At 38.8% G+C, this 16,834-nt stretch overlaps 1 protein-coding gene across 5 annotated transcripts in view; it reads right to left on the bottom strand.

Moving 5' to 3' along the window:
• CCSER1 (coiled-coil serine rich protein 1) overlaps positions 1-16,834 on the bottom strand; it is a 1,061,474-nt gene that overhangs the window by 387,069 nt on the left and 657,571 nt on the right. For all 5 annotated transcript variants that reach the window (XM_073340691.1, XM_073340694.1, XM_073340695.1 and 2 more), the window contains one exon: positions 7,464-7,541. In XM_073340691.1, coding sequence (XP_073196792.1) covers positions 7,464-7,541 — 78 coding nt within the window. The remainder of the gene's footprint in view (positions 1-7,463; positions 7,542-16,834) is intronic.

The raw sequence follows: 16,834 nt of genomic DNA, 5'->3' as shown, positions 1-16,834 counted from the left end.
TAATGCAGACCTGAGTCACAAACGTATAGCATCCAGAAGTGGAGACTGCCTTATTTGTTTCAACACACAGCATCCAGAAGGGTGATTTTATAAAGTGCTCAGCATAGCCCTAATTCTGGTGAAGCCAATAATAAAAGTCCCATTGACATCAATGTGGGAAGAGGCAGATCAAGACGGAGTGTTTTTGAAAATCTCACCCTACATGTATATTAAATTAAATTAAATTAAAATTAATTAAAAATTAATTAATCAATAATTAATCAATTTAAAAAAGCACATGCAAATGCGACAATGCACAATATGCATCACATGATATACAGTAACTTTCCATGCAACTGTGGTATGCATGACAGCTGTGACCCAAGGACCTTTCGATCGTAACTGGCAGAGAACACTGGTGTTCATAAGGGTGATAGGGATCCCCTGGGTATGGTATTATTTACATTTTAATTCAGCAAACTGTGTCATGTAATGTTTCCATTGAAAGTCTGTGTCACATGGGCCATCATAATCTGTGTGAAATGTATGCATGAGATGTGTAAATATTGGAAATTATATTCTTCAAACATTAGACATTTTACATATACAACTTGGGCATGTGCAAAAGTTTGCATGCATTTCTGCACATGTATTCGGAAAACATTTTTCTTATTCTATAATTGTCTAAAACATTATCTATAACTAATTTTTGTTTTGCTCTAAATCTCTCTCAATCACAAATCCTGATTTAGCTGTAACGTTAAACACATTACTACTACATGGAAGAGTCGACATTCTGTGGAACTGGATCTTTCTTTCCCCACACATCATCAGGATATATAGGCTTCAGAGCTAACACTCTGTATAACTCATGCCTCCCTGCACCCGCAAACTCTTCCTCCTAGAGGGCAAGAATCGCAGGACACTCCTTCAGGTGAATTTCAGAGTTTTGCTTGGAAACTGATCCCACGCCCAGTGATTATGTCTTTGGGAAGGAACAATATGGTCCTCGATAAAAGAAACTACAGTAGAGACACAGAATCCATAGAGCTGATGTGCACACACAATGCTGGTATTTGTCAAAAGGTAAAAAACAACTCATTTATAGCTAACTGTGCAAAGCACATATTGAAGCACACTAGCAATAATAAATAGAGAGCACCTTGATTAAGATCATCCTGGTTTAATATCACCATTAATGGAAGCATAGGGCCAAATCCAAAGCCCAGAGGAGTAAATGACTTTATTGGGCTTGGATCAGGCCCATACTTAATTTTACCTTCACTAAAATAATTTAAAAAAAAATGGGGAAAAAAACAGTTTAGAGCTACGTGGTGCACAATCAACATCAGTTTAGGGTATATACAGGTAAAGACAAAAGAGGGATAATCACACCTGATCTTAGGGACTGTTATTTCAAATAGAATAAAATAAAATACTCGACCACTCAATCCAAAAGCCAAGTAGTATTACTGTCTGAATTCCTTTAGCAACAGAGGCTGAGAGCTTCTCTATGATGGTTTGTTTCTTCATTCAAATATATTTTCATCAAGGTGGTATTTGCAGTGCCATGGGTTATAAAATATTTACAGGATGTGTATATATGATTTTGCAGAACCTATTTATATAGTGGACATAATCAGAAGAATCTGCCCTACAGCTGAATGGAACCTTGTAATTGGCTGCATTACTACTTGACTATATCTATTAATCTTCCATCCTGTTTTAGAGTAACAGCCGTGTTAGTCCAACTGACACACAAATTATTCTTTGAGCTCACAATAAAATAAGCCTGTGCAGTCAAAGGACAGTGAAGGAGGTTAAATGGGCATTGATTATTTAAGACATATTCATCATTTATTTAGCATTTTCCCATGTCACAAAATCTGTGGTGCTCACAAACCTTTCTGAGAGATTCTGAATTTGTTTTTAAATGATTCTCACTACATGCCTTATAAACCAGAACAAATTTTGCACTAACCAATGTTTGAGGTCTCGTCAATGAAAGTGTGCAACCTTTTGAACCTTTACTTGCCAGCCTGTTTTCCTTTAATTGCATGCGAGTGCTCTCTCTCTCTCACACACACACACACTTATCCTTGATAGTATTTCACTTCCAATTTAGGGAGGTAGTAAAGCGGTCATTGTGAGCAAACGAGGGAAGTGCTACTGTACCTCATCATGAAGGACAGATTTTTTTTTTCCAGATGAACTGCACCATTTTATTGATATGGAAGTTGGACGAAGCATTGGGCACCACAGCTTAAAAAAAATCAAGAGGAACACGGTCATCGTTCCTTCCAGTTCACAGATCTGCCATCTTCCTTGTCTTTAACAAACTGTTCCTGCCTTTCTAAATGGAAACGTCTGTGTAAATTCCCAGAGTACTGAACAGGAGAGAAGGAAAAGGGATAGAACACATGTTCCCCAGCAGTTTACAAGTAACAGAGGATCACCAAACCATAATTCTCCCATGTATTATCTTCAAAGGAAGCAGGACTGCTGGTCATTTTAGATGGTCAGACTCTAACTATAATTATGCTACACATTGCAGACAAAAAAGATTAACTAAAGTAATCTCATTGAGCCACCTTACCTGCAACTCTCCACCCCGTTTATCCTTCTTCATTGGGGTTGCTTCTTACATTCTGAATTTGTTCCATTCCTTCCCACCCTCCTGCCATACCCACCAAAAAAAAAAAAATCGACCTCCTCAAATCGACAGGTAAAATTCTGTCCTGGACAACTGAGGTAATAGGTAAGGTACTATATGGCTATATCCAGGACTCACTGAATTCAAAACAAACAACCCCACTGATTTCAAGAGAATTCGGAACACTCCTATATCTCATCAAAGCTCAAGCTAGGAAACAGTACCTTTTAACCACTGTAGATATCCCACAGATCTTCAGCGGGGCAGAGCCATTGTTTCTAATAGACATAGACCATGACCCAAAACTGATTCAGATACCCATATCCATGTACTCTGGGACCTTCAGTACATGGAACCAAATTTTGCAGCCCAAGCCAATCTCAAGTTTTTAGCTGTGCTAACTCATAAGATAGTGGACCTTAAAAAACAAAATATCATTTTAGAAACCTTTATAGTACCTACAGTCAGATATACGCTACAGTCTTGTGTTTGCATATATATTGTACACTGAGTTATCTGGTGGCATAAAGAGGTTTTATTCGCATTAGCATAAAGCCATTAATGAGTTACACAGGTCATCCAAGAAGAGTGCAAATAAAACCTCTACATCATACCATATCATAATATATTCTGTATTCAAAAAGACTACTTGAAGAAATGATTAGGGTTTTAGAATGTTTTAGTGATATGCTGCCAATAGAGCAAGGTTCCATTAATTATAAGCTAGAGAGTGAGAGCGAACTTAGTACTAATACATTTTGCTTTTTAAAAAGCATGTGTAAAATAGATTTTTCCCAAATAAAATGCTAATGCAACAATACGTTTGTGTTTAAAGAGAAAAATGTCAGAGAATGCAAAAGTTAAGGTCTTCAGGGTAACCCTAACTCATCATCCCTGCGAGAGTGGCTGGCGCATGTTGACAATATTATACATGTACAGAATGGGTGAGTTAATGTTACGAGAATATTGATTTCTTAACTACCTGCCTTTTGTGATTTTGTGTGTCAAGTTTTTATAGCAACGATTCATGTAGACTGCACATATAATACTTTCAGTTACTAATTAGGCTATTAGATGTAGGTTACAAATGCACCATAAAATATTTACAGTAGGGGTGAATTAATGTTATTGTGAGAATCCTAACTTTTTGCATTCTCTGACCGGTGTGTTTAAATACAGAACTTTAATGTGACATTTGCACCTAAGAGTTTTGTATTTTTTCCCCAGTTTTCATAAATACGTGCACCCCCACACACACACTTCATTGTATATACATCCAAACAGAATACATAAATGCATACCCAGATATGTAAAAATAGATATACAGGGACACTTAAATGGGAATATATTCTGCTCAATAAAACCTCATACAAAACCAAAGAATTTGAGTATGATTGCAAATGACTTCAATGAGAACAAGACTCAACCGACTATTACCTGTAATAAGCATACTTTGTAAGACAGGGAACAAAAGCTAATAAGTGAATGAAAAATATTCCATAAAATGAATATACATAAAATGTATGTATGAAAAAAGGAGAGAGTTATTTATTTGCATATTCTCTCTCCCACCCCTCATGGCTTGGTTCTAACTTTACTCCAGTCAAGATCAGTATGGCCATCATTTACTCATGCAAAGAAAAATACTGTTTCACTTTTCTCCATGATCTTGTTCTCTTTATTACAGTTTCTCCAACTATTCTGTATAAGACAAATCGATCCAGACAGCTATGTAGTGTCATCTCAGAAAATTCCACCTCTGTTTATGTTAACATGTCACATTAAGTTATGTGAAAAAACACGATGATGATGCCAACCGCAGCACAGTAGGGAAGTACCATTGGGGAACTTGAAAATTTGTTGGCACAATATTATTTAAGAGACAACTGTTTTAAAAAAAAAAAAGAGAGAGAGAGAGAGCGCGATAACCCTGGGTTTACTGTTTACTCACTGCTCAAAAAACATGACTATTGATGTGACCACCTTACAATTCTTAAAGTATTCTGAAGTATACACATTCTTATGATCCATAGACCAATCAATAAAGTATTCTATATCCAGCTTATCCCTATTTGAAACCATACAGTGATGGTATTTCACACAGACATTATGGCTTAATTTTTGTAACTACTGTTTAATTACTAATGTTTCCCAAAAATTATGAGTGCACCTGATGTCCCTTATTAAGAATTTCAGTTGATCATGTCCCACAGCTGACTCATTGTAGGCGAAGAGGTGTGGAAGGGGAAGAAAATGTCGATGTCATTAGTTTACTGCTCTCACAGGCAGAGTACACTGCCAATAAGCTCAGCCTCTGCTTAAGGGCTTCAATCCTGGAGATACAGTAGTTGGTGCTGGTTCATTATTAGTTTAATTTACGTCCCTTTACATGTATTTACAGGAGATGAAAAAATGATTTCCTTCAAATTCTGATAACTCCTCCCATGACAAGTACACCCTATATTGAAAACACAATGTAAAAACTTATTTGATTAAAATCAATACTAATTGTATCAAGTGGAATGTGACTGGGCACAAGGTGGTCTGAACGTGAGAGATGCGGCATCGTGCTGAGGTGTTGTCTTTCATGGGCGTTATGGGCACTCCTTAACTTGCAGCTCAGGCCCTTAAAGATAATCATCTCCTTCCCGAGATAGTGTCATCTTCTGTATACAAGACACCATAATTCATGAAGTAAACACAGCAAAATATGGAAAATCAGCTGTCACTAGGGAAGTTTCAGTACTTTTATTTTTCCTTTTAAAATGCATTTTCTCTAGAATCTCAACAATTTCTCTTGGGATCCCAAAGTGTCCTAGCTTTTGGTAGCATTTAACTCCTTGCCAAGAAATTAAAGGGACAAAGAAGTTTCCAGTTTTACTGAGAGGGGCAATTCAATTTAAGAAAGGGAGAGACAAACAGCTTTGCAAAGGTTTTCAGCATCTGGTAAAACATGAAAGAACAGGATCTTCTGGTAGAAAAATTCTGTCAGACACCAAGATCGATCACTCTAGCCTGAGATTTCGGATATTACATATATAGTTTGTCTCAACATCAATTCACAGCAATTTAAAATATTATTCACTTATTCAATGGGAAGCATGCACAAATTTGAATTCTAAGACACTTGATAGAGTCACTTTTTGTGGCTGATAGTTAATTTTCTCCAACAAACAGTAGCAAAATGTGCAGTGTACCAGTACTCTGACCATATGAAAATCACTTTGCTGAATGCATTTGTTGTAATCCCAAAATACTGAAGCAGTTACCAGGTTTCAACATTTCCCACGGATTTTCTCATCATTTCACAATTATGCAGCAGAATATGGTGGCACAGACATTGTTACCAATTCACAAAGAGAGATCAGGGCAGAGAAAAGCAAGGAGCAGAAAAATGACAATTAAAAAAAATTAACTTTTTTTTTTTAAAAAAAAAAAGCTTATAAAACCCGAGTTCTAGAGTGAGATTTGCAAGCATAATAAATCATGACAAACATTTTTCTTATGCAACACAGTTTCTTAACACTCAACGAGAAGGTCACTGTTCGTGGCCTTGATTCAGGAAAGCATTGACTCATGTGCTTAAATCCACGCTTATTCAGGAAGGCACTTAAGGAATGTGCTTATTTTTAAGCACATGATTAAATCCCATTGCTTAAAGTTGGATACATACATTTAATGTTTTCTTGACTAGGAATGCTTTTCTGAATTGGGGGCTGTGCTCATGGTTTTACGTATAAAACATTTTTTTTTTTTGCCGGACAAACTTCAGATTGTTTCTCTCTGGGTAACTATACCTCTCAATACACATTTAAAATTACTGCAGTTTCATGGAATTGAAGTCATGGTATTAAATGTGATTTAAATAAGAACAGAGTTTTGTAACTGAAGTATGCATGTTTGACATTCACAAGGATAGCTGACCCTAGATGTGCAAGAGAAAACACTCAGGCCCCAATACTGCAATGAGATGTGCACAGGCAGACCCCTGAGTGTGCATGGAATACCAATAAACTCAATGAGGCTCTGCACAGGCTTGAAAATCCACATGCATGCACCTCACCCCAGAATCAGGGCCTTGCGCCAAAGGGTGTCATATGCCGTAAGTATGGTAGGAAGCTGCTTGTATGGCTGTACCTACACTATGTTTGAGATTTAACTTCCAAACACTCTTTACCAATAATTGTTCAAGGCATAAAAAAATTCCAACGCACAAGCAAACTACTGTGTCTCCATATTCCACCAGTGACCCTCACATTTTATCATCATGTTTGTAGTTTAAACCTTTTCACAGAGCATAAAGATGCTATTTTCACACCAGGAAGAAAATTCTAATTTTCAGTTAAATTACTTCCAGCGTTCCCTGCTGATGCCCAACAATTAAAATATCAGTGTCGAGTTCTTTGCAAAGTTGTGTGCCTTTTGTCACATACCAGAATGCAAGAGCGACTTGCTTAGTCTATGATGATTGCAAACATAACTTCATTGTTAATAAGTGCACAAATGCCTTTTTAAAATATATACCGAAAGATTTCACATTGTACTAATATGTATCATCTTAGACGTGTTTGTGCCCATACTAATAGAAGTATATTGGAGCTGTTGGTAAAACAAGCAATTAACATGATATTGGGATGTTGTCAGGTAGCTGTAATCATCTTTTTCTGTTGCAGAAGGCATAAGAGAATCACTTAGGAGCAAAAAAAGAATGGTGTTCCACTAAATCCTATTAAATTAATGCATGAACATTGCACTAGCAGTGGTAAACAGGCTGGTCAGAGTCTGAATACCAATAAAGAAGACAAAAATACTGTTTAATACAGCTACTTACATCATGACCTACAAGTTCAGTCTGTGTGGATTTATCTGCTTGGGAAGCAAGAGCCTTCTGTAAATGTTGGGCTTTCTCCTGCAAAACAAAACAACATATTGTAGGTGAGCCATATTCTCCTTCACTGGGCTTTTGAGCTACGAACATCCAGATAATAAGTGCAAAACTCATGTACTGACAGCTGTTTGGAAATGGAGTTATCATGGCATTATTCTCACTGGGAGATTTGTTTTCCTGGTACTGTTATCTTATGTATCAACTGATCCATTTATCAAGTGGGCAGTGAGCTCAGAAACTGTGAGTAGGTATGATTCAGGAGTGCTATGGGAATATCATTGCAATACGATGCACGGGATCCTTCTTCAGAAGCAGATTTAGGATTGTGTTAACCAAGCACTTCTGCTGGATGCCACCAGCATATTTTCAGATAGAGAAGTTTGCAGCATACTACCCAGCAAAGCCAGATTCTGAAGGATGAGAAGGGAGATTCATAGACTAGAGATGACTGGAACATTTTCAACAAAAATTCTCTCATTGAAATACTCTGTTTCATTCAAGCCAACGCATTTTGTGAAGACACATCAATTCTGATTACATTTTCACTGGAAAAGTTTCTGAAGTCCAGAGCCAATTATTTGGTCAATAAGAAAGCAAGCAAGAGTACTGATTTTCTAAAAAATCTGACTGCCACCAAGCTGGCTGCCTTCTGCGTGCCCCCTCATGGCCTAGGGTCATCCTTCAGGCAGTCTGCCTCTGTTTCCCCTTGGATTAGGGTGACCGGATGTCCCGATTTTATAGGGACAGTCCTGATTTTGGGGTCTTTTTCTTACATAGGCTTCTATTACCCCCCGTCCCGATTTTTCACACTTGCTGTCTGGTCACCCTACCTTTGACTGTTCAAATCAACTTCACATCAGTCTTACACTTGGTCTAAAATACCCCTCCATGGGGACTGGTTTTATTAATATAAAATAAATTCTGAACAAAACTGAACCTCCCCCCAGTAAACTCTATTCATAACTCTTCCTCTCCTCAGGCCTTCCTGCCTGGGGCCTTTGCTGTCTCTCCACTGCTTGGACACAGTGTCACCACATGTCCCTACCTCAAGAACTTTCCTTACTCTCTGCAGACTCTGCCAGTTTCCTGTGCTTTGCCCACTTCATTGCAGATGGCTGGACTCTCCATAGGACAAGCATCCTGCTGTGCACCAGCAGTGGCTCTCTCTGTATTCAGGATGGGCTAGTTCCAGCCCTTAGGGACAAGCCACCCGGTAACATACCCTCACTGCTCCCCTCAGAACCTTCCCACCCCAAGGTGAGCTGTACTTCTGGGAATGCTCCTTCCCCCCTGTTGCTGGCTATGTGATTGTGTGGGAGTTAACAGAAATACATGCTGGGCAGAAGTGGAGAAGCCCTCTTTTACCTGGACCAGGTTGAGCAGCATCCACCCTCCCACCGAAGGAAATAGTGAAATACCAGGTTTTGTCAGGATCTGCTGCAGGCACTCAGCTGGCTGCTCCCTTCTCGGGGGGCTAGGAAGCAAATTTTCCTCTCATCGCCAGATTGGCCTAAGTGAAGTGTGTGTGGGGGAAGGTTTTCAGGTTCCAGGGGAAGCTTAATTGGCAACGAACATGGAACGGGAATTAAGCTGTGTTGTCAGCTCAGTATGATGACCTGGGGTGGATGTCTAGCACAGGTCCTTTATAGGGACAGGATACAGGGATCAGATAAATGGATTGGTAAAGGATTTAAAGGAGGTATTTATTAAAAGAGCAGAAATGGGGGAGGGGGTTGGGGCTCCTATGGCATGGAAGGGAGCCAACCCCCCTCCTTTATAGCCCACCTTAATCCTCATTTGAGTGGGGAGATATGTTAAGGTCCCAGCAGTGGGTGGGCTGGGGCCCAGGATGGGAAAAGGGGGGGGGGCTGATGGAAGCCCTCCTGCCTCCAAGTATATATTGAAATGGTCAAGGAATTACCTACACTGTATGCTTTTTTCTAACCCAGAGAGTTAATAAAAGTTGCAGCCTATTTAAACCACATCCAGTGTATCCTTATTTTAGTCCTTTGGGAGTGGGGAAAGCCCGCATAATACAACTTATGTTCAGAAACATTTAACAGGTAGTAATAGTATAGCATATATGAGAGCAAGTCCATTAGAATCTTGACTCCTTTAGTACAGTAATAGACCACTTAAATGTCATCATTCAACAGAGATTTCAAAGCATGGCAGTATCTTTTTACACAATATTTCAACAACCCATAAGTCGCCTAAGCAATAGCATTCTTCAAATATCAGAATTAAATCAATTTAATAGTAACACCCATTCTTATACTTTCTCTTCTTTCTGTATATTTGAGGGATTTATACTAGTTAAATTAGTTAATTATGGGTGCAATATTTCAAAAGCAATTCTACAAAGTATATACTTATTAAATTTGTTGAGTAATAAGAGGATATCAGGGTCCTTAACACTACAATGTGTTCTTCCGATATAAAAGCACTCAATAAAACTGATAACTTGATACTGCAAATATCATTGTATACAGTATGTACTGTATCAACAGAAACACAGTATAATGGGCTGCAGTGATAATTCTGGAAACAAAAAACCTCATAAGTCCCATTAAATCCATACTACTAAAAGCGAACACAAAGTAGCATGACTTTGATTATAGAAAATAAAGTGAAAATTTGTTAAGGCATCATTGTAAAAATATTACCACATCGGCTTCCATTGGCCCAGAGCTCCCTGAGCCTGTCCCATCCCGCCTCATGATGGCATTCTAAAGTGAAATAACCAGAAAATCCAGCTCACAGGTATTGATAGCCAAGTCTCCTTTGCAGTTGGATAATTTTGCCCAAAGACAAATTCTCCTTTACACGTTGATATTCATTTTTTCCTAAGTGCTTCCTTTCCAGATTCCAAACTCTCTCCTTAAGAGTTATCACTTTAGAAAATTCTATATCCAGAGAAGGTCTAATTTTGTAAACCACTGTTTATGAGATTTACAAATACTGTTATCTGAATACCTGACTATGATAAAGTATGGTTATTTAACAGGATTTAGACCCTCACATTTGAGGACTCAGTTTGTCCTGCCTGTACCAAAAGGACTACACCATGTTATAGTCAAATTTGAAAGTTGTGCATTAGTACTGGTTCATAATATAGACATTTTTCTTTCACCATATAAGCTGGGCATCAGCTGACATGAGAAATATTATGGCCTAGCCCAATCTCTGCTCCAAGTAGCCCTTTTTTCCGCCCACAAACTCCCTCCATTGCTACCACTTGTGCAGCTCACATTAGTCAAGGGAAACAATCCTCCCCATGCACCCCTCACATAATCATGGATACATTCTTTTAATATAAGTGCATCAGATGATAACATTTCTGGATCGGCTAAGTAGAATGATTATCAGACCACACAAGACTATAGCATTCTCTGATGGAATCCTGTCCACACAGGTTCGGCCAAACTACCCAGTGTTTTCAAGACTTAAAACACCAAAGAGGCACAGCACTTAAAAAAAACAACAAAAAATGATGGATGTTTATGTAGCTGTTGTCTGTGCATGGACCTTAAACGTTTAGGCCACTATCCAGCAAAGCACTTACACATGTGCTTAACTTTGAGCATATGAGCAGTCCCATAAACTTCATAGGGCTTCCCGAGTGCTCAGAATTAATCACATGCTTAAGCACTTTGCCGGGCTGGGGCCTTAAATGCAGTTATGTTAAGGCGCCATTATTAGTGAGGGACCAAGCAAGCCCTGCTCCTTGAGAAAAGGTCAAAATATATTTTTCTTCAGAGATACCCTGGCATAGGACATGGGGTGTTTTGCCTACTTTCCTCCTATTCCAAGGAAGAATACCTGTTATGCTAATTCCCATAAATACTGTACCATCATTACAGCCTGTGCTTCAGAAATTAGCACAGCGCCAATACTGAACTACCTGGAGTAACAGTGACACTATGTCTATCAGAATAAAGATCATTTATGTATTTAAAGAACTTCCTAGGTTCTACAGAGAATGTTACCATGTTTTATGATTAGGGCCCTAACAAATTCACGGTCTCTTCTGGTCAATTTCACGGTCATAGGATTTCAAAAATAGAAAATTTCATGGATTTCAGTTATTTAAATCTGAAATTTCATGGTGTTGTAATTGTAGGGGTCCTGACCCATAAAAGGAATTGGGGGGGGGGAGGTTATTGGGAGGGGGGTTGCGGTACTGCTACACTTACTTCTGTGCTGCTGCTCGCAGGAGTGCTGCCTTCAGAGCTAGGCAGCAGGAGATTTGCAGCTGCTGGTCAGGAGCCCAGCTCTGAAGGCAGACTCACCACCAGAAGCAGTGGAAAAGTAAGGATGGCATGGTATGGTATTGCCACCCTTACTTCTATGCTACTGCCTGAAGAACTGGGCCCTCAGTCAGCAGCCGCCACTCTCTGGCTGCCCAGCTCTGAAGGCAGTAGCACAGAAGTAAGGGTGGCATGGTATGCTGGCGGGGCACTGCCTTCGGATCTGGGTGCTCGGCTGACAGCCGCTGCTCTCCAGCTGCCTAGATCTGAAGACAGCACAGAAGTAAGGATGGCAATACTGCGACCCCCCCTTGTGACTCTCCTGCAACTCCCTTTTGGGTCAGGATTCCCAATTTGAGAAACACTGGTCTCCCCTGTGAAATCTGTACAGTGTAGGGTAAAAGCACCCAGAAGACCAGATTTCACGGTCTGTGATGCATTTTTTATGGCCATGAATTTGGTAGGGCCCTATTTATGATAGGGAACAGAGGGTGGGTGAGAGAGAATGAAAACTGACAAACTTTTTCCAAAAATATTTTAAAAAACCTGTAGATACTTAATGGATACTGTGACCAAATTCCTCCTCTACCTTGGTGGGTCTTGCACTTATTGGCAGATTTGCTCGCCTCGGAGATTCACGGCAGCCCTTAGTTTGGCCGTTTTCGTGAACCCACAGCCAGGTCAACTCCTCCTGTGTCTGACCAGGAGTTGGGAGGTTTGGAGGGAACCCGGGCCCGCCCGCCCTCTACTCCTGGTTCCAGCCCAGGGCCCTGTGGAATGCATCTGTCTAGAGTGCCTCCTGGAACAGTTGTGCGACAGCTACAACTCCCTGAGCTACTTCCCCATGGTCTCCTCCCAACTACTACTTTATCCTCACCATAGGACCTTTCTGCTGGTGTCTGATAATGCTCATACTCCTCTGTCCTCCAACAGTCCGCGTTCTCACTCTCAGCCCCTAGTGCCTCTTGCTCCCAGCTCCTCCCACGCGCACCACAAACTGAAGTGAGCTCCTTTTTAAACCCAGGTGCCCTGATTAGCCTGCTTTAATTGATTCTAGCAGCTTCTTGATTGGCTGCAGGTGTTCTAATCAGCCTGTCTGCCTTAATTGTTTCCAGAAGGTTCCTGATTGCTCTGGAACCTTCCCTGCCACCTTACCCAGGGAAAAGGGACCTACTTAACCTGGGGCTAATATATCTGCCTTCTATTACTCTCCTGTAGCGATCTGGCCCGACCCCGTCACAATACCTAGAACTGTCAAGTTTTTTTTTTTTTACACAAATTATTCAAGTTTCTGTGTTTCCTTGAATTCTTCCATCCCTACCACTCTGAGTAACAAAGCAGCTTTGCTCTCACACTTCAGTGATTTCATATGCAAGTGGTATGTTTAGGGGGAACCTTTTTTAAAATAATCTAATGATCCAATTCCTACCACCAAGTGTAAATGATGAGCAGTCTATTTTCCTCCAAAAGAGCTTCTAGAAATGTTGCTGGGTTGACTGGGAACCAGGACAGGCATCTATTGAAATGATTATGCAATTATCTGCTCAATTCACTTTCAGCTGCCAGGTACTCACAGATGTTTAAGAATAAAGTTGTGGCCTAATTAAATTACATCCTATGTCTCCTGTCCTTCTTCCGGCACAGCCAGAGAAAGAGCCAATCCCTACCACCAAATGTAAATACTGAGTGGCATATTTTCCTCCAAAATAGCTTCTGGAAATGTTGCCACTGGCCTATATGTAGAGTCTACTATTTCTGAACAGTTTAAGACACGACAATAAAAAGATTCACAATCAAAACCTACGTTTTCCTAGTGAATTCCATGTCTGGACCTTCCATGCATCATACAGAAAGTCTACCTTACAGCAGTGATTATGTCATCTGTTTAAATCATGCTACTCTGAAAGTTTAAGATTTTCAAGTAAAGCGCCAACCAACAGAGCAAAAAGATCAACTTCCAAGTGACTTTCATAAATATGAAATAGGGTAAGGAGAGATATTTAGCTAATGTTTGTTCTTATTGCCTCTTATTCTGAATTAAACACAACAACAAACCAAAAATGTCATTTTTAGTAGAGTGCACAAAATCCAGTGAGCTAAAGGGTTGGCTTTCCCAAACTTCAGTCAATTTCCTTCCTCCCAAGAGTGATTCAACCACGTGTAGTTCATATCCAAGTGTCATTCATCAGAGATCCCAAAATTAGTATACAAGGGGGAGGGGAGACTGAGGGCTGTGTTTGCTTTAAGGTCATCTCACATTTTTGAAAGCCACATTCTCAAAAATGATGTAGAACATTTCACTAAAATAAACTTCACAGCATAATTGAATACACATTTTCTTCCAGTTCAATGAGAGGTTGCCTATATTTATGTAATGACATGTTTTACTGGGAATGATCTCTCACTGCACCATTTTTTGCTGCTTCACTTATTGAAGCCACAAATGAAAATGACTCATTAACCAAAGCAAAAACCTTCTGCTATTGAACCACTTTCCTCCTCAAAGGTGAAACCGATATTGAAGTGCAGGTAGGGGGAACATACTCAATCTGATTTTGAGTAAAAACAACTATATAGAGTTATGATATATCTCAAATTCTATGTACAACTGTCAAGGTTCCTCCCCCACTCTGAACTCTAGGGTACAGATATAGGGACCTGCATGAAAACCTCCTAAGCTTACTTTTACCAGCTTAGGTTAAAACTTCCCCAAGGTACAAATTAATTTTATCCTTTGTCCGTGGAATATCCACTGCGACCACCAAACTCTAACTGGGTTTACTGGGAAACGCAGTTTGGACACGTCTTTCCCCCCAAAATCCTCCCAACCCTTGCACCCCATTTCCTGGGAAAGGTTTGGTAAAAATCCTCATCAATTTGCATAGGTGACCACAGACCAAAACCCTTGGATCTGAGAACAATGAAAAAGCATTCAGTTTTCTTACAAGAAGACTTTTAATAGAAATAGAAGTAAATAGAAGTAAAGCAATCACCTCTGTAATGAAAAAATTACATTAAAATAAATTATTTTTATTATTAGTATAATATAAATATAATTATATATAAATTATATATTTAGTAATTAAAAATAATAAAAAATTAATTACATTAAAAATGTAATGTAGTTTTTTTTTTTGATTAAGGATACCACATGATGATTTTGACCAGATGGAAAGCAGAAACAACTTAAAAGTATTTGGGGACATCAACTTTGAAAAAAGACACTCAGCGTTGCGTGTCTGGGACGCACGAGAACAGATGAAATGGTCATGTGGCAGAAGTAAGCTATTACAGATCAAAGCCAGCTACTTGACTAAAAGTAAAGTGCCTGACTTTATTACCGAAGTGCCAGTATATTCATTCGTGATCTTCTTCTTTTTAATTTACATTAAAAAATTATTGTCAAACTATTAAATTTAATTGAAAACACAGGCATACGGGCACATAGATATAATGGGATAGGATACACCAAATGAAGCAGGGCAGTGGGCCCATCTGCGGTTTGCCTAAGGCAGCAAAATACTTAGCGAAGCCTCTGCTGTCGGTAAGACACCTCAATATTGATGTAAAAATGATATCAAATTATTATAACTTATTTTTATTAGCTTATTACAAGCAAGGCTGTGCTTTTACTGAATATTAAGATATATTACAAGTGTGTTATAGCCAGGATGCTTAAAAATATAACAATATCAAATTACGTTTAGCTAGTTAGGTTGCAAAATGCTAAAGCTAGTTAAAGAAATTCCAACAGGTTTCTATATTATCTCCCAAGGACAAGCAAATATCAGAAAAGGTAATCAAGGCTTTATAGGCATAGAAGTGTTTATTATCCTAAGAATGTTTATACAGACTCAAAACGTTGTATTTAATACTTTACCTTGCTCAAATTTTATACTATTTTCTATGTGCTATGTTTAAAAGATATTGTTTTGCAAATATCTAATAGATGCTTAATTGCTATAAAGTGGGACTATACCAACTCCCCTTTTCATTTCAAAGCAAAAAATAAGTTTAAAACTACAGAAAGAATTTGAGAACTATCCTTATTGAAATTGATTTATTTTGTAAATACACAAAAGACTTCATTCTTTAAAGTTGGAGAACATTTATGATGGGAAACGTATTGCAGAAGCTATTGGTTACGTCCAACTTATGTTTCCGCTTAAAGAGGAAACCTTTTTTGTCTCTCAAGTGCTTAAGATAGGATAAGTTTCTTCTGGTATTTCCAAATTTGTTCTATCTAAATGAAAGGCTTTATATAACTGCTAGATATAATAATTATATGATAAGATGTTTTATATACAAACATAGTAAGGTCATTTGATGCTATAACTTGTTACTAATATAAGAAGCTATTTGAATACAGAAATATTTATATTCATTTGGAAATTATTTATCTGACACTGCTTAAGCAATCTGTCATCAAACTCCTGAAGACAAGGAGAAGGGTAAAAATAAAAGACAATGACTTCTTTGATGACCATTTAAGCTTAAAGACACTCTTTTAAGAACTTAATTTTAAAAAGAACTATTTTGAGAACTAAAAACTTTTATATTAAAAACATTACTGTTTGGACTTTCACTTCCTGTCAAACTCTAACAAAAGAATATCTCAGAAAAACCAAACGTTTAAAGTTAAATTAGAATCATAGAATCATAGAATATCAGGGTTGGAAGGGACCCCAGAAGGTCATCTAGTCCAACCCCCTGCTCAAAGCAGGACCAATTCCCAGTTAAATCATCCCAGCCAGGGCTTTGTCAAGCCTGACCTTAAAAACCTCTAAGGAAGGAGATTCTACCACCTCTCTAGGTAACGCATTCCAGTGTTTCACCACCCTCTTAGTGAAAAAGTTTTTCCTAATATCCAATCTAACCCCCCTCCCCACTGCAACTTGAGACCATTACTCCTCGTTCTGTCATCATTAATTCTCTCTGATGCTTTCCTGCCACACACACACACAGACAACAGGGGAAACTAGAAATGTGGCATATTCATTAGGCGGACTGCATATCCAGGTGTTGAAGATATCACCGTAAAGTCACTGATCCAACCGAAGAGTG

This window comes from Lepidochelys kempii, chromosome 4 (assembly GCF_965140285.1).
Source record: "Lepidochelys kempii isolate rLepKem1 chromosome 4, rLepKem1.hap1, whole genome shotgun sequence".
Classification (NCBI taxonomy): domain Eukaryota; kingdom Metazoa; phylum Chordata; order Testudines; family Cheloniidae; genus Lepidochelys; species Lepidochelys kempii.
The sequence above is the reverse complement of the archived record's forward strand: the minus strand, read 5'-3'. Positions and strand labels throughout refer to the sequence as shown.